General features: G+C 38.0%; 1 protein-coding gene across 1 annotated transcript in view; it reads right to left on the bottom strand.

The window, feature by feature from the left end:
- Ssb-c31a (single stranded-binding protein c31A) overlaps window positions 1-24,689 on the bottom strand; it is a 147,148-nt gene that overhangs the window by 86,524 nt on the left and 35,935 nt on the right. The window contains exon 2 of the mRNA XM_067144732.2: window positions 11,123-11,191. Coding sequence (XP_067000833.1) covers window positions 11,123-11,185 — 63 coding nt within the window. The 5' untranslated portion in view covers window positions 11,186-11,191. The remainder of the gene's footprint in view (window positions 1-11,122; window positions 11,192-24,689) is intronic.

Genomic DNA, 24,689 nt, shown 5'->3' with positions numbered 1-24,689 from the left:
TGACAGATTACAAAAGGAAGATGGTCCACGACACATCAGAAATAGTCAAACCCATACAACCGGTGATCAGAAAAGGGAAAACCAGTAAAAACTGTAAAAGTTCACGCACAAGACCAACTAGTCATCCCCAAAGTAACACCGACTAACATGGCTCAACCATAACTGATGACTGCCTCATAAACAGTTGACACAGAAGGTAACTCAAATCACTAACCAGCACCATACACACACACATACACGGATAGGATGATGAAATGAAAGGACATACATGCCAACAACACACTCCACTCAGCTAAAGCACAAACACACAGAAGCTCGGTAATGTTAGAGTTACATTACACAGACAGTTTTAATATACCGAATTCCACACAAGGATGGGAACACGTCACTAGTAACTGGTCAAATGACCCAGGACATGATCTCACAAGGGTTCATTTATAACGGCACACTTCAAGCCAAGTACGCTTCAAAAAACCAAATTTAAAGAATTAATAATACAGATTAGGTTAAGCAATTTTAATTAAAAACCAACCACAGAGCACTGAAGCATCACAGGGTAGATTAATTTCAAGATACCATGATGTAGCTCACCAGATTATCAGATACCAACAGCCAAGAACGGTTACTGGCATGAAAACAACAGCCATAAGTTAGTAGGGGCAAATAAATTTATACACACAGCACAAATTAAAGGCAAGCACGTACAATCATCCACCTCAAGGCATCAGGCCTGAAATAATAACAATGGGAGGGAGTAACACATCACCGAACACGTCAGCCCATAACCTTTTACACATATAATTAGACACAGTTGGACATGCCTAGAGGCTAGGTTAAATTATTCACCAGTGACACACACCAGAATGAACGCAGTTGAAAATATAATTTAGAAGGAGATAAATTAACGCTTAGCATGTACACCACCAAAGTACCGTACAGGAAATATGATAGTAATGATAATAACATTAAGTCTGAGAGTCAAAAGCAAGGCCAGAACAGATAACGGAATAAAATGCTCCCAGGACATACACTATCACTCACCAAAAAGCAACCGAGCAAACTTCACTTAAAAGTAATGATCAGAAAAGCACTTCCAGATAAAAACAAATTAATCCACACCGAAATTGCAACCGCAGTGCACAGGTAGACAGTAAAAATTCAAGGTTGACAGCCAGTACACATAATACAGCACATGTACTCAACGGTAGTACACCAGTAACACTGAGCCAACCAACACCAACTGCTTGACAGGATTAAAATGCAAACCATTTACGTGCAATACACAAACACCAGCTTAACAATCAGCACCAATTAGTCATAGTACCGCAGAAACCGAAACTCATCGCCAGCAACAAATTGTATAGAACAGAACAGATTGCCGAGAGACAAATATAGGGCTCGACGCTTCAAGTTCACTTCAAAATTAGATAATTTAATGGAGTAGGCAATCATATAATAGGATAGATAAACGTTAAACATTTTCAAAATAATAGGCCAAACTTTGTCGAAAGCAATTCATGCTTTTCTGACCACCGAAATGGGTTCTTCATCCATAGGTAAGACCGCACTGGGGACCGATTCGGGGTACCGGGACTGTGAAGTTAAGGCCACAGCCTTTCCTAGTCGCGGTCCACACCATGATTCTCCCGTTGTGCGTATCATTATATGTCTGATATTATTTAAAAAGGGAGGGGTTCGGTTCACCTTTCGCGATCATGATTTTCAAAAGTTTTTAAAGAAAAATATGTTTCTATCAGCATATTTGCCACGATGACGTAGGTACACAGCAATTTCTATCAGCATGAATTTGAACTGCGTACATCCTGGATTCTGTTGCCTTCCACAGATATATTTGAGAAAAACCGTTACCAGTTATTACATACCTGCCAACTTTACAAAACCAAAAATCAGGAGATTTTGATATGGGAATCAGGAAAAATCAGGATACAATTGGTCAAAAAAACTGCTTATTCTACATATCTTTGCACAATACGTACATTATCCTATCAAGCTCAGTGCATCACGCCGTTAAGTCCACATTTAAATTAACACACATATTTCCAGGGAAACTGAGTGGAATCAAAATCCAAATATTTTACTCTCATATGTATTCATATTCAGTGATACCTAAATACTCGTATAGAACGGAAAATTTATAAGAATATGCATGGTATGGTAGGCCTACCTTCCTCACATCTTACTGATTTACAGAAGCTTCTCCATCAGTAAAAATTTTGCATTGATTAAATGAAGCAGCAGTGGCAGATTTTCTATCGTCTGAGAAAACCTCAGTCAAAGGTTTGTTGAAAGTAGTTGCCCTGTAGCCTTGATTTTACTCTCAACAACCTCTCTAAGTTTTCATCACCAATAGATGACTTGAACTGTGTTTGTGTTTAATCACCTGACTAAATATCCTCTCACATTCAGCGTTACTGTGAGAGATTGTTAAAATACCTAGAATATCACAAACTAATGTATCAGTGAAGTACGTTTGAACTGATAAGAAAACTTCCTCCTCACCATGCTTCAGATGCTCTATGAATTGGGAAGTACAACTACCAGTGACTAAGTCACAATCATTCTTCTCGTTTCCCCTGCTGTAGTAATCGACTTCCAAAAGAGAGGAGGATTTAACCACTGAAGGTTGTACAAATTTTTATATCTAATTCCTTAATGTGACCAGCAACAGATCTTGCAGTACATGGATGTGAGGCACACTTAACAGCAAAATTTAATTTGGTTTATCAAATGTAGGTATAACATTTGATAAAAACAGACAAAAGCTTATTTAAATTTGATGACAGGAACATAAAAATCCTTTCTTCACACAAGACAGACTGCACTTAATGAAGGAATCATGTTTAGTTGTTTTGGGTGAAGAAGTACATGGGACTTGTGATTCATTGGTTCTTTTCCTTGAAGGGGCAGCGCCCTCTAGTGATGTTTGTTTCATCTTTGGAATATGGTAAGTTTTGAGACTTCTAAGCTGACTTGTCTTACCAGACTTCACTTCATTATTGAGCAGACTGGACGAAGGCTGCCACTGTTCCATCAACCTGGATAAACATTTGCCCACAGAAAGCCACCGGGTGCACACATTTTAAAATTTTCCGTGTCTCGACATTGTACAGTTAGCTTTACCTCGTACCGACACAAATAGGTCTTATGGCGACAATGGGATAGGAAAGGGCTGGGAGTGGGAAGGAAGTAGCCAGACTTAATTAAGGTAGAGCCGTAACATTTGTTTGTTGTGAAAATGGGAAACCACGGAAAACCGACTTCAGTGCTATCGCCTATGGAATTTGAATCACTATCTCTGGAATGCAAGCTAACAGCTGTGCGCCCCCAACTCACTCGGTCCGATTCCTTAGCTTTGTACATATGATGGCTTCCCCATAATAACACATTAACAATTAAGAACACTTCAAACAATACAGGATTACTATTGAATATACGACTTATTGTCTCAAAACCCGACTATTGCTACAAGGCTAAAAATTACACATCTCTATTCCCTCACAGGAAGTATGTGAATGAGACGATCGGTCTCTAATAACCCTTCCGAAAATAGTATAAATTCATGCTCCACACACGTGAATCACTCATGCACTTAGATGCCATTACTTAGCAAATGAATAGATTAATATATTACATCACGCGCCCGCACGATTACGCGAAGCGCAATGCTATTTATCAATGTATATCAAATAATATGACCTGACTGATTCATCATCGCCGAGCCAAAACTACCGACCATAAAGAAATGAAATTTTGAGGATATATTTATATTACATTGTAGGTGCTCAAAAGGAAGGATTTTTGGATATTCCATCGCTTAGGGGATGGAAAGGGGGGTGAATTTTTAAAATCAGTACATCTATATCTCAAAAACGCAAGAGTTTAAAAACATCAAAATTGGTATTTGGAATCCCCATTAAAAACAAAGAAACATTTTTTTGTCATTGGAAAATCCATTTTGGGGGGGGGGGATAATAAGTTAAAAAGAGTACGAATCCTTTTTATGAGGATACTTATATCTCAAAAATTGAAGATGTTACCGTCGTGAAATTTGGTACATGGAATCTCCTTTAAAAATAAAGAAACACACATTTGTTTTCAAAGAATCCACTTAAGTGGGTTAAAAAGAAGTGAAAATTGGGCAAATGTCTGAAATTAGTATGTCTCAAAAACTCAACCTGCTATAGACGTAAAAACTGCTATTTGAAATCATCTTTGTAATGAAACGCGTATTTTTTTGGAAAATCCACTTAAGGGGTGGGGGGTGAAAAGGACTGAAAGTAACACCTTTTTTATTGTTTCTGGAAAATCCATTTAAGGGGGCAAAAAGGGCTGAAAATGGGTTGAATTCTTTTTATGAGGATACACTTCTCAAAAACTGAAAATGTTACAAACGTGAAAATTGGTATTTGGAATCTCCTTTAAAATTAATGAAACACGCACTTCTTTGTTTTCGGAAAATCCACTTAAGAGGGATTAAAAGAGGTGAAAATGGAGTGAATTTTTATGATGAGTATATCTCAAACATTACATGTTACAGGCGCATTTAGAATCCCTATAAAATAAAAACATTTTTTGTTTCGAAAATCCATTAAAGGGGGTGAAAAGAATTTAAAAATTGGGTACATTTTTAAAATGAGTATATTTTACAGTATTATATATCAACACCGTGACAAGTATCGAAAACTGGTATTTGGAATCTCCTTTAAAAATAAAGAAACGTGCATTTTTGTTTTCGGATAATCCACTTATAAGAGAGAGAAAAGAAGTGAAGGAGATTTGAATTCTGATACATATACTTCAAAAACTGACAATGTTACAGACAACTACGTTAGGGATTTTCAGATAATGTCTTAATGCAGTACCAAGGAACGATTGCCATTATCAAATTACGAAATCCACGCGAGCGAAGCCGCGGGTAACACCAAGTCAAGTAATAAATTAAAATCCGCCAGATTTGCCTCCAAATGGCTCCTAAAATCTCTAGGAAAGTCACTAGTCGCTATCTTTGAAATTCTGTCACTAAATTACTAAAACAAGACTTCAAATCTAACGACTAGACTGATGTGAATTAACACATACCAAGTGAGAACGAGAGATTGAAAATCGATGAACGCGTCGCGATATACAGGTTTCAATCAAGACCGAGTCCAATCCTCAGACCTTCACGCTACTCTCGATTGTTCAAAGATGGCGAATCAAGTAGCCGGATATGTTGGAAATGTGGGTTTGTTTTGATTTGTTGTTATCGTATGTAGTCTGTATAAATTTATGAAAGTTGACAATAAATGTTAGTTTCTTTCTAGAATATAAGTGTGCGAGTGTATTTATAGGAGTCAATGAACACTTAGGATCTGTAATTAAACGCAGTAATGTGAGAAAATGTTTTTGATCGTGTTGTGAACCAGGTTTAAGTCTAACTGTGGCAATGACTTTCATACAATTCTTATGTTTTCTACGGAATAAAACATTAAGGGCTATTTTATCCAAATCAAGTTAAACCTGGTATAAATTAAACCCGTTTAACTTTAGAACCTAGTGTAAACTTGCATCCATTTTCTCCACAAATTCCTGACACTTGTTTAGTTTAAACGACAGCTCGCCCGTTTAAATTAATGATGTCAAGTTTGCGCTAGCATTGGCTGCACTGAACGAATAGTCGAAGGCATGGTCGAATGGAATTGGCCAATCAGAGCGAAGTAATTCAATGACCGACATTTTTGTATTAACATCAGCTGTTTGTGGCGAATTAATGCTGTCGTACATAGTGAATAAAGAAGAAATTCGGCGGGATATTAGCTTTACTGATAAATAAATTGCTTACATTTGTGCGAAGTGTTGTGTCGTATAATTTAAGCCATTGCTGTCTACAATTTCTTGGAACGCACTTTTATTTCTTATTTTTCTCTGTCATGCTTTAGGCCTACTGTGGGCCTAATATGTGTCTTTTGATGCCTGTACTGTCTTACGGAACACACAGGAACGTTGAGATATTAAAATCCTAGTCTTTCAGCAATACAGTATTCCTTACCTCAGAAAATCAACATTTATGTGAATTTCAAGTAAACAAATTCGGAGGATGCTTGGGATCTATCTCCTATTAAAATCCATCGCCCTCGGCCGGGATCAATCTCTCAAACCTCGGATCCAGCAGACAGACCACTGAGGATGTATTATTTGGAGATGTATTACTTGATTCTATATTCGTTTATAACATAACCAAGTTCGCAGTATGTCGTACTCTATGCATAATACTCTTCTCCCCATTGCATTAATATTTCTTTTGCTGGTATGCTGGCAATAGTTACGATGAAACATTTTATTATATTTCTGATCCTATAAATATATGCTCTAGTGATTAGAAATTTTATACCACTACCTCTCCTGCCAACATTCTGATGGTAAAAATAATTTTGACGAACTGACTGGATTCGAACCGTCTAATCGGACGATGCTGACCTTACTCTTTAACGACCACAGCCACCAGATACAGAATGAGGAGAGGACGTATCACAGCTCTTATGTACGAATATTTTAATGCTTCATATTACAGTATTTATACCACCAAAAGTATTTTATATAATATTATAAAAAGACTGCAATTTAAGGCCTGTGGTCCCCGTTGTTAATGAGAAAATTGCCTGCTGCATAATATCTTAAAGCAACCAGAATCAGTGCTTCCAGCGGAATAGCATTATTTCGTGCAGTTGACGTTTTAAATGAATCCTTTGATACTAGACAATCCTTGCTGTTAGCTTATGAATTATAAATCCATCAAAATACTCCGTTACATCCAATTTTCCAAGATTGTAGACTTTTGTTGGAATGTGGCTTCTTAACCTCACTTGAATATCAAAATTATTTCCTATTTAACCAAAGACTTCAATAAATTCTTCCATTTTTCTAATGCTAATACTACATTCTAATTTTAGTACGTTTTCTCTTAAAGTGCTGCAGTACTGGTAGTCAAAACTAACCCTTCTACTAGGACAATCATAGATATGTTAATAAAATGTCAAGAAGGTTGAATATACACATCAGTTTAAACCTACAATATAGAAGGTTTAACTTTGAGCCAAGTTTAAACTTGAAACAAAGTTTAAACCAATATGGGGAAAATGAATGTTAGTTTAAACTCAGACTTTAACCAGATTAAAATAAACCAAGAACTCATTTGGGGAAAACGGCCCTAAGAGAGAAATGGATTAGGAATATACATCGTGATTATTTTGAACCTAATGACAAAACTGTAGTATTCATACAACATTTAAGTCTGAGGTGAACATATTCGTGTTCCTAGACAAATACAGTATTTACGCAAATAATACCCGCACATTTTATTTTAAAATTGGGGTCCGGATTTTATTTGCGTCAATGTTGGAATTTTATTTTTCAAAATCAGCCTTCCTAAATTTTGGGTGCGGGATTATTCGCGTAAATACGGTATTAATTTAGGTATTGTGACATTCCGTCAGTGTCTATGTGCTTCAAAGTGTCAAGTGATTTAAATGCAAGTGTATTTTACAATAATCTGTACCAGCCAGCAGAAATGTTTGGCTGGATCTTGGAGTACAACAAAATGTGTGAGTGTGACAGATGGAGCAATCTGTACACTGTTACACAGAAGAAATAGTGACTTGGAGAGATTATCTGGGCTAGTAATGCAGGGATTTACACTACCTACACCTTCTGATTCATGCTGTGGTTATCTGTTCTCAAGCAGGCTACACCGAACTGAGGCTCGTCCATGTGGTTAAATATCAATGCTTAGAGTCAATAGAGATTTTGCACTCATGTTCTTGAATGAGTAAAAACCTATAATATCTTTAGTGTCTGAACTTTTCATCACTAACATTACCATTGTGTGAAGTGCTGCTATGCCATATGTCAACATTATGTTAGTATTACCAAGGCCGTTCACTGGGTTAACATAAGGGGCCTAGTCGTTTGGGGTATACTCAGGCCGAGTGGCTCAGATGGTTAATGTACTGGTCTTCTGACCCTAATTTTGCAGGTTCGATCCTGCATCAGTCTGGTGGTATTTGAAGGTAATCATTTACGTCTGCCTCGTGTCTGTAGATTTACTGGCACGTAAAAGAACTCCTGCAGAACTACATTCTGGCACTTCAGCGTCTCCGAAAACCATAAAAAAGTAGTTAGTGGGACATAAAGCCGATAACATTATTATTTTGGATGTAATTTCCTTTCATTGGGTGCTGAATATAATAAATTGTCCACCCACCACTTCAAAACTAAGGCAACAAATTATGTTTCATAGTTCTCACAAGAGCAAATAAATTCAGGAAATTTGCATTTTAATTTACTTTGAAACATTCAAAATGAATTAATAAAAATTTAGTTTAACAGCTTCATCATGTATTTTCATCAATCCGGCGAAGTAAAATCGAAGACAAAACATTATTTGACTAATTGAAATTTTTTAAAAATTATTTTGTGGTTCTCTTTTCTAGTAGAATATATGTGATTTTAGTTGATTATATTTGGCGCGTACTTGTTAGCGATGTGTTTTCATACGTGAAAAAGATATTTTCCATACGATGTTACATTTATCATTTTAAATTACTGCCGCTTGTATAATATGTACGTGATCTTTTCGTGTAAGCCAATACCAGCAGTCCAGCTACTTCGGCCACCATGTTATTTTTATATTACGGTCTGAGGATTGGAGTCTGTCTTGTTTCAATAAACATCACACATTCACACGTTTCTCGTATTAATTCTTCTTCTTGAGGCGCCTTCTTCTAGCGGAGGTTGGCTGTCCACATAGCCAGCTCCGAACGTGATGTTGCAGCATGCAAAGCATCTTCTGAAGAGCAGTTGTGCCATCTACGGATGTCCTCGTATTAATATAAGTAGATATTCATTTGAAAGCGGCCAAAGAGTGAAGGACTTCCGACCATTGGCGTACAAAGCTGAAATGGCGGGATTTGAATGTCTGGAGTTCAAAAAGAAAAGCTAAAGGAGAAATAATAATCGGGAGGCGGGAAAAACTGTCGAAAATCGTGAGTCTCCTGCCTACATCGGGAAAGTTGGCAGGTATGGGATTACAAGAACAATGCGATGATAACTGTCATTCTTGAACTGTTCAGAGAAATTAATCATTTTATTCCATTCTGTGGTTTACCTCTATAGTTAAGCACAAGATAGAGCAGCCCACTTGGTGGCCATGGTCATTAACGCTTCAAGTCTATATGGTTTGACACCGTGGTTAGCCAGCGAGTCCCGTTCGCTGAAAATATTTTTACCACCAGAAAGTTGGTCGGCAGGGTTGGGGAGGTGGTGGTATAGAATTTCCAATCAAATATGTGCCAGAAGCCTGGATTGAATTCCAAATCTCTCCTCAGTGCTCATATGGAGGGAGGGCATATGACGCTGTTGATGGTGATTTGTTATGGATAGTTGTATATAGCTTTCTGAAGAGTATGCAGATCTACAGACATCAAAGTAGAACTCTGAGCTACAACTGCGCGGAAATACTAAAATACCCATTTTCATTCCTTTAAATGTGGTATGCAACATGGAAAGAGTAACTTTTATTCATACAATATATTAATTGTCCATTTATAATTTCCCAATACTTTATAGACAGTAATTTTAATTGTCGAACACAGGCTTATGTACTAGTTAAAAAATAAATTCGGAAACTTATGCTCAAATGTGGGGATATTGTAACCTTGTGCAATGAAGTTTTGAAAGGACTTATGCAGATCGTATGGTTGGATGAGACCATACACTAAGGTGGTTATACAACTAAACATTGGACTGGTGACACTATGCAAGGTACCACACCAAGTCCATCTGGAAGGGGTGGGAGCAATACACTGGGGTTCATTAATGGGGCATTTCTTTTCTTGAGATCCAAAGAGACATAGATTATCAGAGAAGAATGTATCATGAAAGATTTTTTGAATGGTTCAAGAAAGAATTATTTCCCAACATTCTCCCCCAAACAATATCAGAGTTATGAACAATGCTCCTCAGTATAATGCAAGTGGACAAGTTGCCTAGCACTTGTTCCAGTCTTATCAAATATAATAGAATATTGATGAAAATACACCTTTCAAAAAACAACTTGATGAATGCTTCCCAAACCCATGATGTCCTTGCATAAGCGTACTACTCACAAGCAACGCAGTCCCAGGGTGTTACTCGGTGGAACTAATCACGGGTGCCGCTATTCCCATGGTGTTCTTCACGTAGTAGAACTAATCACAGGCAATGTAGACCCATGGTTGGTCCACACAGTGGTACTAAGCAAGGCAACACAGACCCACGGTGCTCCTCATATAGTGGTACTACTCATAGATGACGCAGACCCATTCTGAATACAGGGGAGCCAACACAATTCATAGCAGCTCCTCCCAAGCGGACACCAGTCTGTGATGCCGAACGCCCGCTCCCCAGCCTCTGTGGAATGCACATGATGGTACTAATCACAGGCAACCCCCAGACCCACGGCGTTCTTCACATAATGATATTAATCACAAGTAACTTCGACCAATGGTTATCCTCACTTAATGGTACTAATCACAAGTAATCTCATGGCTACAATTCCGTCATCCTTTGGTCACCCCTTTTAAATGCCTCATACGACAGGCAGAAGATACCGTGGGTGTATTCGTCTGCATCCTCCACCCACAGGAGGTAGTCAAAACGACAGTGATAGGAATTAAACAAGGAAATTCCTAATTAAGGTTATGCATCTATGCGACTAGTTGGTCAACAAAAGAATGAAAGTAGATATAACAGGGACACCTTGTTTTAGAGGTGCAAAATTCTACTTGCAGCTACATGTTAGAACCAACAAAATTTATTGCTGCAGTCTGTCAAAGTTATTAAATTGGATTATATTCAACTTTATTAGAGGCAATCAATTCTTAGAATTCTTTCAAATCTTCCCTAAAAATCTGAAAACAGAGCGTGCTATACACAAGACGTAAAACTCGTGACTTCTCATTAAATTAACATTTGAAGTGAACACTTGCTTTAATACACTTTAAGTCTCTGATCCTCATGAACTTTTACTATGTAGTAGCCCTAAGCAATATTTTAAAACTAATTTAAGAATTAGAGAGCAACTTACATCATCAGGACCTGAATCAGAAGTTGAATCATCATCATCTCGTTTTCCCTTGTTCTTCGGCATAGTAACCTAGAGAGAAAAGGAAAGCATTAAGGTACACTCAAAAAAAAGTTAACAGACAAGCAATTACAAAGGTCCACAGAAAGGTCCCAAAACTGATTTTTTAAATAGCAAAACTACAAGAGAGTTCTTCTGAAACTGCCTCCAGAGAATCAACACTGTTAATGAGGTGAAGTGACAATTAAGTACCAACTGAGACTTGTGCCAGACTACTCTTTTAAATATTTTGTATCCAACCTACCTTGGTCAATTCTGTTGACCCCCCCCAAGAGTATTACAGTACTGTTGAATTCCAACGTATGGATATTGGAGTTTAAAGGACAAACAAGTAGACCAATCTCGAACCTAATCACACCAAACTATAGCTGCATTTAAGGATGACGCACTGTATATGTGGTAAAACCTTGTTAACTCGAAGTCGTTAAAACGCAAAAAACTGACTTTGAATTACGTGATTTTGAATTAACCGGCAACACATAATTCGGAAATATCAACCCTTGCATCGTCACAATATATTCTACGACCCGTTACTGCATGCAATTATAACCTTGATTCACAGTTTAAACCTCTCAAATGCCATGGTAAAAAAACTATTTCCAAAATGTATCCAACAAGGTGCATTTACACTATTCAAATAATGCACTTAGATAACTCACTGGCAAACATAACCTCACACAATGAAATCCAAAGAAAGAAAACGACTCAAAGACGAGAAATCTATACTAGCTCCCCTGTGCAAGTGCTTTATTAATTGGATTACTGTACTGTATGCATTTTAGATGCCTTGTGCTTGCACGGAAAATACCCGATGCCCTTAAAACATTGTGGCTTATCGAACTTTACTCTGACAAGGGGAAAAAGTCTCTCGCTTCCGCCCACATTATAACAACAGTACACTTAGTACGTTTACATGGGGATCGAGATCGATTTGAGTACACTTACCGTATTGAATACGATCCCCGTTTACATGTAGTAGGCTATTTGAGTATCGTATTGAATCCACCAGGCAATATCGAGGTATACGAACGATGCAGAATTGTAGTAAAATCAATATCACTTCTTAGAATTTAAAAACGCCAAATGCAGTAGAAGCCCAGGAGATAACGTTCAGTTTTGGAAGTATATGTGGTATTATAAATGTAACTGGTGGAACAGATAAACCGCACATTCCAATTTTACCCCCAACAGAAGGTTATCATGATTTTATTAATCGCGACGGCTGGTCGTCTTATATGATTGCAATTGGATGCCGTTATGCATCAGCAGACTAAGCGCCATTTGACGAAAATTGAGATTTTAGCGCCATCTTGTAGAGGAAGGCTTGAACTATTTATAAAAAATTCCCCACTGCATTACAAGAGGCCGTTAGTTGTCAGTAAACAGAAAACCTAAGCGACAAAGCGGGAATCAGTAAAAATATAAATTGCATCAATAGACTATGCGACATTCCAGTTTGCAGCATTAGACCAAGCGCCACATTCCTAACATCGCGCGTGGATGACAGCGAGGGAGCCCACCTTTTCGATAGTGCTAACATATTTATACTCAACTCTGTGTAAGGACGTACCCTAAGGGTGCAACCTTACCCTTTCTCCCCTGTAATATTAAGGTATTGATTTATAGTTACTTTTTTTGCTGTTGGGTATTTTGCAGTTCTTTTTCAGTGTCGAAAACCATACACTTTAGGGACCCTACTTGCCAATACGACGTCTTACATTTACCGTTAAGATGGCACGTTGGCAACGTTCAATCACTGTTCTAGCGTGAACTGCATGTTGCCACCGCATTGCTGTTAAAGTCACTAATGATACATTTGCAAGAATATTTAAAGCATATTTTCTTTTTCTGTGGGATTGTAAGTCTATTTGGCTAATACCAGGTAAGTAGAATTGTGGCATGTTCGGATAATGCATTTAATAACATAGTTTGTGTGAAATGATGAGCACATCATTTTATTAATTACGTTCCTATTTCGTCCCATACTTAAACGAACAGAATTCGATTGGAATGTCTAAGAAGGAAGAAAAATCTGCAAGAACTCCTCCGAAAAGGAAAGCAAGGTTACGACCTCTACAAGCATCAGGTCAAGAAATGCTTGTACATTGCTACGAGCAATTGAAACACAAAGACGACGAAGAAGGTATCAGTCGTAGTGATACGAACCTAATGACAAGACTTTCATAATTAACTGGGGTAAGTGTTCATTTTGATCTTGTTTCTATGATAAGTTTCTGACATAATGACAATCAGTTGAAATGGATCAGTATTTCATTCTGAACCTAACCTAATCATGTAGGCCTATACCATGTCTTGTGTCGACTTCGATACGGTTTGTAGACTTAACCTATGTGCATTCCTGTTGACTTATGGTATATATGTATGTAATACATTTCTGTGTGTGTATTCTTACAGTGTAGTTTCGGTTTAGTCCGAAGAGTAATAGGAAATTTCAAGACGGGAGTTGAATTTTCTACACCAGGTAAATGCCGGAAGCGTGAACATCCAGTGACCGGCATAGACATTTTTTCTAAGGAAGTGATAGCAAGGTTTATTTATGATAAATTACATAAAGGTAAGGTAACTTCACAAGGAATCTATTGCAACATTATTTATAGAAATTCGCACACAGGTGAGATAACCTTCCAGAAATGTTTTGTGCATGTATTGACATACAGCTCTTTTGAGCCCCTTGTAACTCTCTTTCTTCTTCCCACAGGAGAAGTTGTAACTGTAAGAAAGGTTTTCGACCACATTAAAGCAAATTATGACACTTATTTGTACAAGGGCTCAGAAACATCACTAAGAAGAATTTTGAAGGCCATGGGCTTTGTGTGGAATAAAGGGGATCACTATGCGTATGTTAGAGAAAATGAAGACATTTGTTTTAAGAGATCCTGTTTTACTGAGGGAATACATGCGTAATAAGGACAGTGGGAAACCAAAACCTGTTGTTTTCTTGGATGAGACTTGGATTTTTATGAATGGTGAATATATATGTTATATATAAAAATCTTAGAATAATTTATCTTCTTCAGGTTTCTTTGGTTTCAAATGCGCTTTCTCTTTCAGGGTCACCCACATACTCCTGGAATAAACCACACAAATCTGGACATGATGTTCAAGGAGTAATTCGTCGACCTGTGTCTGAGGGAGGAAGACTGGTTAGTGTTCATGCTGAAACGAAAGATGGCTTTGTACCGGGTATGTTCTTATTTTATTTTACTTCATTTTATTATAGTGAGGTGATCTCTCTTTACATAGTTATGAGGGTATTTAGGGTTTGTAGTACGGATGTAAAGGGGGAGGGCACATAAGTCTCTGATAAGACCCCAACTTGAGTACAGTTCCTGAGTATGAGACCCTCACTAGGATTACTTGATTTGAGAACTGGAAAAGTTCAAAAGAAATAAGCACGATTTGTTGTGGGTGATTTCCGACAAAAGAGTAGTGTTACAAAAATTTTGTCGAGTTTGGGCTGGGAAGACTTGGGTGAAAGGAGACGAGTTGCTGGACTAAGTGGTATGTTCCGAGCTGTCGGTGGAGAGGTGGTGCGGAATGACATTGGCAGACGAATACGTTTCAGTGGTATTTTAAAAGTAGGTAAGATCACAGTACAATGATCAAGTTAAGGATGAAAATTGGGGCAAATATTTGTTTTTTTTTTTTGTTTTTTGTTTTTAAGAAGGGAGTTAGGGATTGGAGTAATTTACCAAGGGAGATGTTCAATAAATTTCCAAATTCTTTGCAATTATTGAAGAAAAGACTAGGCCTATCCCTGAAACTACATCTTCCACCTGGGCGACTGTCCTAAGAGCAGATCAGTGGTGACTGATTGATTGAAACTGACTGGCACTAGATCGGAAGTGGCATTATAACTTACCACTCGTTGGGTTCTGTACATGGGTTTTGATTTTAACTTCTCCACTGTTAAGGGATCTCTTGGTTATTAAAAAGACTTGCAGGTATTCACTTTAGGCCAATAATTAACCTTAGAGAGGTACTTCAATCAAAACTTCCCCAGTGTATTTTCCTATAATATTACTGGATATTTGAATCAGTAAATTACTTATATTGTAGGCCTATTATTATGTTTATTCTGCATTCAACAATCTCCTGACTGTTGAACACCTTCCAAGCTTCTTATTACTTACTGCCTGATATAGGTTCAGTGTTCGGAGCAATTACATTTGTTCTAAGGTATTGAAATGGGTGTTTATACTTATATCTTTAATGCAAGTGATCGCGGACTTCTAATCCAGATATAGGCCTACTAATGGAAATACATTCATGAGAGATGTTAGGATAAAGTAGTGTAAGTAGTAATTCATTGACTTCATCATCAGGTGACTTTGCTACATAGCAGTTGGTTTCACTTAAAATCAGACATCTTTGTGTATCATTCAACAGAAATCCCATTTTTTATCAATTAATAGGCCTATTCTTGAAGAGGGTAAATCTCATATTTTTAGGGAATACTTTTTTATAAGAAATAACTTCATACTAAAACTTAAAATTCTTACAGGAGCTGATTTGATATTTGCTAATGGTAGTGGGACAAAGTCTCTCATAATGCATTGGCACTGCCGGTGGCTACAATTAGCCTACGCAGTGGCCTCCACGGTATGCACTAGCCAGCGTCTTGGTAGGTGTGCTAGGTACCAACTGATGAGCCCAGCCTAGCACACGGGGGCAAAACGCTGGCAACCAGGAATGAGTTAGCTGGAAAATTTATAATGTCCAATAACGGACCATTTATATTGGTATTATAAATTTACTCATTCGGAACAAATATTTCTGATTCCCTACGGGAATCAACATCTATATCATCTGATGGCCAAGCAGGCATCAATTTTTGGTAGTGGGACAAAGTCTCTCATAGTGCATTGGCACTGCAGGTGGCTACAATTAGCCTACGCAGTGGCCTCCACGGTATGCACTAGCCAGCGTCTTGGTAGGTGTGCTAGGTACCAACTGATGAGCCCTGCCTAGCACACAGGGGCGAAACGCTGGCAACCAGGAATGAGTTAGCTGGGAAATTTATGATGTCCAATAACGGACCATTTATATTGGTATCCCCACCAGTGTCCAGTGTGCCAATAAGGAGACGTGTGTGTCGTGTGGCTCACTGAGCCATGATTGTGCACGATTTGTGTGCCGTGAGCTTGCCGTTCCTGTGAATCGATTCACTCGGACACTTGAATGAATCGATACAATGCTTCGAAACATGCACTCAGTAGCTAGTACAGGTACATAATACATTACCATTAAGATAGATAGCATTGCAAAGTAATTCGTCTTTACAATAATAATAATAATAATAATAATAAGAATAATAATAATAATAATTGTTTGGCCTAACTACCGTGTGCAGACATTTCAAGTTGACGCCATCTGGCTGTCTGCTCATCAACGTTGACGCTCCGCTTTACTTTAGGCCCACTAGATGGCAGACCAAGTAAACCGAAACCCGCTATCTTGGGATCCGGAGGCCGTCACTCTACCACTGATCCACAGAGGCAGCTGTGTTTACCATGAAATACATCGTCGTCGTACATGACTGAATTACTATCAACATATCTTAGAGAAACTGTATTGTACATGAAACCGAACTTATGAGTTTCATTTCCACAATACATTCCTCCTATAAAAAGGAGACCATGTAACTTATCCACCTTCATTTCAGCCACATAAATATTCAGCAAAAATTACAAAATCACATTACAGAACAAATACAATTTTTTAAGTTGAAATAGTCTGGAACATAGATTAGTGAGGTTGGACATCCTGCCCGTCATCATTCATGAGTCGCTGTTGAACATACTGTACTTGTCAAAACTAGTAACATCTATTTTACACAATAATAGTGAAATGTTGATGAAGACGACATACACCCAGCCCCCGTGCCAGAGAAATTAACCAACGGTGGTTCAAATTCCTGACCCTGTCGGGAATCAAACCCGCACCCTGTGACCAAAGGCCAGCACGCTAACCATTTAGCCATGGGGCCGGACAATAACAGTGAAAAACCACGTTCACTGCAGCTATTGTTGACTGGATATTTCTTCTCTTTAAAGAACAGTGAGTACCACGAATTAATATCCTGTTTTGTCGATTCCTGTAAACTTTGTATGTACGGTGTTGGTTCGCCAGTTCCTGGCATATCTACTGAATGAAAACTTTGTAGACCAATGGATTCAGTTTTATGTTTATTGCATTCAGTCGTCACGACAGTGCTTTCAATGACAACAGTCGCTCAAGTACAAATCCTGTCGAACCTAACTTAACCCTGCGACAATCAGTGGTTTTCGGTGGATCACAACCTAACCGGTCATTATAATTTTTTTTTCGGTGGACCACAACCAAACCTGTCCTTATCAGTGGTTTTGTCACAAGCCAATACAGACTCTTGAATCAATATGTGAAAATGGGAAAGTGCAGAAAACCCTCTTCAGGAATGCCAATCTCGAAGTCCATAGTCTTTTTAGAGTTGTCACACAGCTGAAATGTCACTATAGAGGCAATTGTAAAAAGTCATATATAGGCTCTTCAGATACATAGTACATTACCAATTCCATCTCTATAGCTATGAGACGCTCACTGCATAGCGGTTTCACTCTATAGATAAATCGTATTATAGTGAAAATAAGTTTTTAAAAAAACATCTGTCCGGCATGAAGGTCCAGAAGGAAAATTCTTTCATTGGAATTCTTATTTATGTGTTCACCACCCTAGTAGGTTTAAATACCGGGCGAGTTGGCCGTGCACGTAGAGGCGCGCGGCTGTGAGCTTGCATCCGGGAGATAGTAGGTTCGAATCCCACTATCGGCAGCCCTGAAGATGGTTTTCCGTGGTTTCCCATTTTCACACCAGGCAAATGCTGGGGCTGTACCTTAATTAAGGCCACGGCCGCTTACTTCCAACTCCTAGGCCTTTCCTATCCCATCGTCGCCATAAGACCTATCTGTGTCGGTGCGACGTAAAGCCCCTAGCAAAAAAAAAAAAGTAGGTTTAAATAAAGCTTATAACTGCTTCGTAAGACCCATTCTCAAATATGCATCTGCATACTGGGATCCGTACAGGATGGGTTTAATAAATTCCCTAGAGAAAGTTCAAAGAAGAGCGATGCGTTTCGTAACTGGGAATAGGAGGAATACCATTAATTGGGAAAGTCTTGAATCTAGAAGAACTAGAGCTCGTCTGTGTGGTCTTTTTTAAGAGCTATACGGGAAGGGCTGCTTGGAGTTGTATTAGGAATAGGTTGGAACCTCCCTCATACTTATCGAGAAATTATCATAAGCATAAAATTAGGGCCAGAAACCAGCATACGGACGTGGGCAAGTTTTCCTTCGTCAACAGGACCATAAGGGATTGGAATAAATTACCTGCAGCAGTCTTTGATAGATTCCCTTCTGGTATCAAGTCATTTAAGAAGACCATTAGCGTTTGTGTAAAGTGAAAAGTAAAAGTCGTAAATTACGGGCACTGACTTTGTGATTTTCTGCTTGGTTTCGATTGTGACACTGGGAGGTTTTTTCTTGTGGTATTCTCTTTCCAGGGAATTGCTTGCTGTACTCATGTTTTTGTAATTGTTGTTGTTCTTGGGTAATTAACAATGTTTTAACTTTATATTATTATCACTTGTAACGTTAAGCTAGTAGTAAGCTCAATCTATAGTTTTGTAAGCCATAGTGTTCAGTATTGGAAATAATTAAATTGCGTATGAAACTGTACATGATGCTGGATTTAGAATGACTGGTAGTATTTCTTGTAATATTTTTTTCCATGGAATTCCTTTTTGTACTTGAGTTGTTGTTGGGTAGTATGTTTTAACTTTATTATCACCTGTAGTGTTAAGCTAGTAGTAAGTTCAATCTATAGTATTGTAATTTGTAGTGTTAAGTACTGGAAATACTTAAGTTGTGTGCGAACATGTATATAATGACACTGGATTTAGAAAGTTAAATTAGTAGTATTTCTTGCTTGTTGTAATGTTGTTGTAGGGTAATTACGGTTTAACTTCACTTTATTATCACTCATAATGTTAAGCTAGTAGTAAGGTCAACCTATAATATTGTAAGCCATATTGTTAAGCACTGTAAATACTTATGATGTGTGTGAATTTGTGTATAATCTTGCTGGATTTAGAATATTAAACTAGCAGTAATTCTTGTAATATTTTCCTTCCATATATCTGCTTCCTTTACTCTTGTTCTTTGCTTGCATGTTTGTTTGTTTGTTGTTGTTGTTGCGTAATTATGTTAATTATGTTTATTATTACATTACTGTAAGTGACCGTTGCCACCGGGATATTTCTCATTTGCAATTTATTAATAATAATAATAATAATAATAATAATAATAATAATAATGAGTGACAGGTGTTTAACATAATTTGGAAGGAATGTTTTGCGTATGATAAATGAGTACCAGGTTAACTACTGGAGGGAAAAGGCGGTCACGCGTAGAGCTAACCACTCCTCCCACCAAGTGCCAACGTTATGGATAGACGAAGCCTTTACCTTCCACCCTTCCAATGGCTTTCATGGTTTGTACAGAGATGACTTTGCTTTTTAAATATTAGCATTCATGTTTATTATGTTTGTTTATTCATACCCCTGCTTTGTAATTCAGTGACCATGAAATGGCTCTGGATGTTTTAAATTATATTTATGTTTAATTGTATTTATTTCCTTTTTCCTTATTGCACACATTTGTCATTATTATTATTATTATTATTATTACTACTACTACATATCGCTTAACATGTAAATAAACTAATATTTAATACAGTAAATAATGCTGATCTCTTTCGATTCATTTTTTCGTTGCATATTCTTTTTGCTATGACAACATGACTTCTTTATGATATAAATAAATATAAAATAAAAGTATTTCTTCCCAAACATATTTGTTATACGTGCACCATTCAGAGAACCAACTAGGGAAGTACCTTTTACTAAGGTACATAATGTTCTTGCATACATGTATAATTGAAGAACTGTAGATCCATATACAGGTAAGTGGGTCACCCATGTGGTAGGCCTATTACACGTCACAGGAAACTGAGTGAACTGGCTGTGCAGTTTGATCACATTGCTGTGAACTTGGTTTCAGGAGATGGTGATGGATTCGAACCCCACAATCAGCAGGTCTGAAGTTTTTTTCGCCCGTCCTTTTCATTTCAGGCTAGTGCTGTGTCTGTACGCTTATTTACATTTTAAATCCTAGCCCTCTTTCCTATCCCATTCTTGCCTCACAACCTGTCTTCATGTGATTTAAGCCAATATATGTGTAAACATCTGGTAATGTTGTTTGACTCATAGTGCTCCTGTACATTGGTTTCCGTAATGTTGTAAGCTTGAGATACACCAACTTGTAACCTGAAAATATGTTTAAAATGTCAAATGCCGAAAACCGTAAAAGTACTTAGTGGGATGTAAAGCTGTTAGCATTATTATTAAAAGGAAGGACAGATATGTCTTATGTGGCAAGTCCTTGAACTTGCAGAAATCGCAATGAATTATACAATCTATATTCCCTCCCCCCTCCCTTTAAGAATGCAGTTATAGTAATGTGTACATCAGAATAAAGGCAGGAAACGTTTAAAATTAATGTAAGCGAATGAAGGAGAGAATGTATGACTAGCTCAGGTTGGCTGATTCGAGTTTGGCGGTATTTGAAAGTGCTCAAATACGCCAGCCTCATATCTAGATCTACCGGTACATAAAGAACTCTTGCGGGACGAAATACTGGCACCTCGGCGTATATGAAAACCATAGAAGTAGTTAGTAGAACTAGTAACATTATTATTCTCAATTCTGCAGTGAGTTTGAAAGCTGACCTAATTTCCGTTCACGTAGCTTAGCACATTAGTGCTCCTACGTTTCCTGGATAACCAGCCTGCAAGCTGAACATATGCCTAATAATCTCTCCTTTACTGGTTATTGTAGAGAGAAGGAAACGTCCGCGCAAAACAAAGGAAAGGCATTAAATAATCTCTGGAACTTTCGAAAAAAAAAAATCACACTGCAAAGACTTATTAAATAAATTACATTGTTTAACCCACCCCTCTTTTCAAGAATATGGTACGCCTACTGTACATCACCATAAAAACAGAAATATGCAACATTAATTTGAGCGAGGTGGTGTGTTTACTTCCTTAATTCATCATTGAGCGTGGAAAATGACCTTGATTTATTTCATTTACTAGGTTAGGGGATCATTCGTTATCTATACGTACACTGAAGTTACTTTGTTATGGTTATGTCTGGTGATTTTAATATGTAACTAGGCAGGCCATTACAAAAATGAGAAAAAAAGATAATCGGGCGGCGATATTTACTTTTTAGTGTATTGCCTTACGTGCCTATTACTATACGTGGTGATACACTGAGTGGTTTATCAAGTGACGAAGTTCAGCGATGTATGAAGTACTTCCAAAAGTAAGAAGGACAATGCTACTAATGCAGCTTGCTAAGAAGGTTGCGTCTGAGAATCATTCTCTAGAAGAACTTTCTAAGGTTATTATCAAAATGAGATTGTTGCATGGTATCTAATACGGTATTCTGCAATGAAAGCAATATTTCTGTATCGATATATTTATTTGAAGAAGATGCGAAAGCTTCACTGTAACATTGTTTTAACATGTTATGCTAGGTAATACGCGCCAAATCAATGAATTCCAGATCAGAATAATGAAAGCAGGGCCATTTCTGTAGACATATCATTGTTTATGTATCAGTAATATTGATATTTATTATCAGTATTAGAACCGTAAAGATACTAACAATATATTGTAATTGTATTTCGATCATTTTGTTACTGTTCTAGAATCCAAATAACGTAATGCCAGTTACAAGTAATAAGCAAGACATTCCTGTGGTGGGACTACATTATGTGAATACAGGTGCCGAAGTTGAGATTGGGGAGTCATCTGATTCGGTTGTATATAAAAATCTAGAGCCACTTGAAGTAGACAACTTTCTGCCTGTGTTACCGAACTTGTTGGAGGTGCGTATGTGTACTGTACTTCAAACCCTTTGTGTGTAATTCGAATTTTAAAATTACGAGTGTATTTATTCAATGCTATACAAAGTGTCTGAACGTCGGTTAATGTTTTATTATCATCCATTAACTTTCTGTTTCCTTGTTTAGGATTCCCAAGATGAGCAAGTTGAAGTTGTGAATACAGGGAATGAAATTCTTAATATCAGTACGGAAGCCACTGAGAAGAACTATGCAAACAATAAGGACTGGTGCGGCAATGAAGCACAATACCTTTCTGACAACAATGGGCTTTATACCGAAAGCAGAGTTATTAACAATGCGAAAAATGGCAACCAAGGACGACCTAGTAAAGGTAGGAAGAGGAAATATCCAATGCAGAACCGCGATGGTGGTGGTGATTATTGTTTTAAGAGGAAGTACAACTGGGCAACCATCCTCTATATAACACTAATCAGAAGGAAAAATGGAAGGGATCCGACACTTCGAAAAATGAAGATATCGGCCAAAGTAAGACAAGAGCCACGAAGGGCGTGAAAATGAAAGACTCCCTAGCCCTCGCAAACCTAATAGCGTCGGGGTCGGAAAAGAACAAGAGTTGACCAAGGGTGGTCGGATAGGATAGCTGAAAGTGAGGAGCCTGGCACAAGTAAGTGGAAGCAATGCCAGGACTCCGCTGAGGGCCCCGTGGTCGCCAACCCACGCTCCAAAGTTCAGAGCCCCCGAGGCCCCTTTTAGTCGCCTCTTACGACAGGCAGGGGATACCATGGGTGTTATTCTACCACCCCCACTCACAGGGGGTAGAACCGCGATGTCCGGAAGAAAAGATGCATACAGAATAAGTCCTACATTACCCAACGGGGAAAGAGAAAAGAAGAGAAGACATTTAGAAATTTTCTTTGTAAATCCAAGTGCAGTGAGAAAGTCTCTTCAGATGTTCGTGAACGCAAATTCAAGAAATTTTATAGTGTTGAATCCCATGATGCCCAAACTGCCCTCATAACTAGTATGGTGACTGAAGTGCCCATCAGGAGGAAGAGGAATAAATCTTCAGAAAGGAAGTCTTTCACCAGGGAATACAAGATTGCCGGTATTCAAGTCTATGTTTCTGTAGACGTTGAGAACTTCCAGCTGTAAAGTTGATCGAGCTCTAAAGAAACTGAAGTGTAGCAACGGAGTTAGAGATCTTCGTGGAATTGGTGGAGGGAGCAATAAAATATCCGATGAGAGAATTCAAGGTGTTATTGAACACATCAACAAATATCCACGGTACAAATCGCATTAACGCCAGAAAGAAACCGAAAGGGAGTTTCTCAGTAGTGATACGACCCTTCCGTTGATGTATGACATGTACAAGGGGAGAAATGAAAATCCAGTTTCGTTTTCAATGTACAAGAAACTCTTTCTAATGAAATTCAATTTGCAAATAAAGAAGCTCAAAAAGGACACATGCAATTTATGCAATTCTCTTGATGCTGAAATCAAAGGTGTCAAGAATGATCATGATCGAGATATTCTGTCAGATAAGAAGGCAAACCATTTAGCTGAAGCAGCGCAGAATTTGAAGAGAAACGATTTACTGCGTGCCAAGGAAACTGAAGGACTGGAAACAATTACTTTTGACATGGAAAAAACATTACCTTTGCCACGAATTCCAACGAACTTTTTTTTTTTTTTGCAAACATCAGCTATGGTTATACAACTGCTGAGTACACCAGGGAAGTAATAATATAAGTCACTGTTACGTTTGGCTGGAAGGTGTGGCAAGTTGTGGGGCACGAGGAGTCAGCTCATGCTTAATGAAACACCTACTGGAAGAAGTATCCACTATTTCTGAGCTAATAGTATGGTCAGATTCTTGCGGTGGTCAGAACCGTAATATTAAAATGGTTTTGATGATGAAGGCAGTATTAGATCAACATCCTACTCTTCGGAAGATAACTATGCGATTTTTAGTACCTGGTCATAGTTTTCTTCCCAACGAGTGATTTTGCAGATATTGAGCATGCCCTCAAATTTCAACAGCATTTATACACTGCAGAGAACTACTAAAACGTAATGAGAAACTGCAGGCGGAAAAACCCCCATTGTTCACCAGATGGAAAAAAACGTCGTTCTTCAGTTCAGTAGAACTTGAAAAAATTATTGTGAATCGGAAAACTGATGTTCATGGTTGCAAGATAAACTGGCTAAAACTGAAAGCAATCCAGTTCTTGAAGTCACAGCCATTCGCAGTGTACGTCAAAACTAAATTTCATGGTGAATCTCAGGAAGTAAATCTAAATAAGTCAAGACAGGGACGACCACGAGAAACTAGAGTTCCCTTTCATCAGGCATTAATACCTTTGTGGCCAAATGGAAAACCTATCTCTGAAGCCAAACTTGGAGACCTTGGTTCGCTGATGCACCTAATACCTGCAGATGCCAAACAATTTTACCAGAATCTTGGATTTAATGGAGATCCTGATTTCGAGATTGAATGAATTGAGAGCAACATTCTTATT

Source organism: Anabrus simplex, chromosome 1 (genome assembly GCF_040414725.1).
Source record: "Anabrus simplex isolate iqAnaSimp1 chromosome 1, ASM4041472v1, whole genome shotgun sequence".
Classification (NCBI taxonomy): domain Eukaryota; kingdom Metazoa; phylum Arthropoda; class Insecta; order Orthoptera; family Tettigoniidae; genus Anabrus; species Anabrus simplex.
Note: the sequence above shows the minus strand (reverse complement) of the source record. Positions and strands in the feature narration are given on the sequence as shown.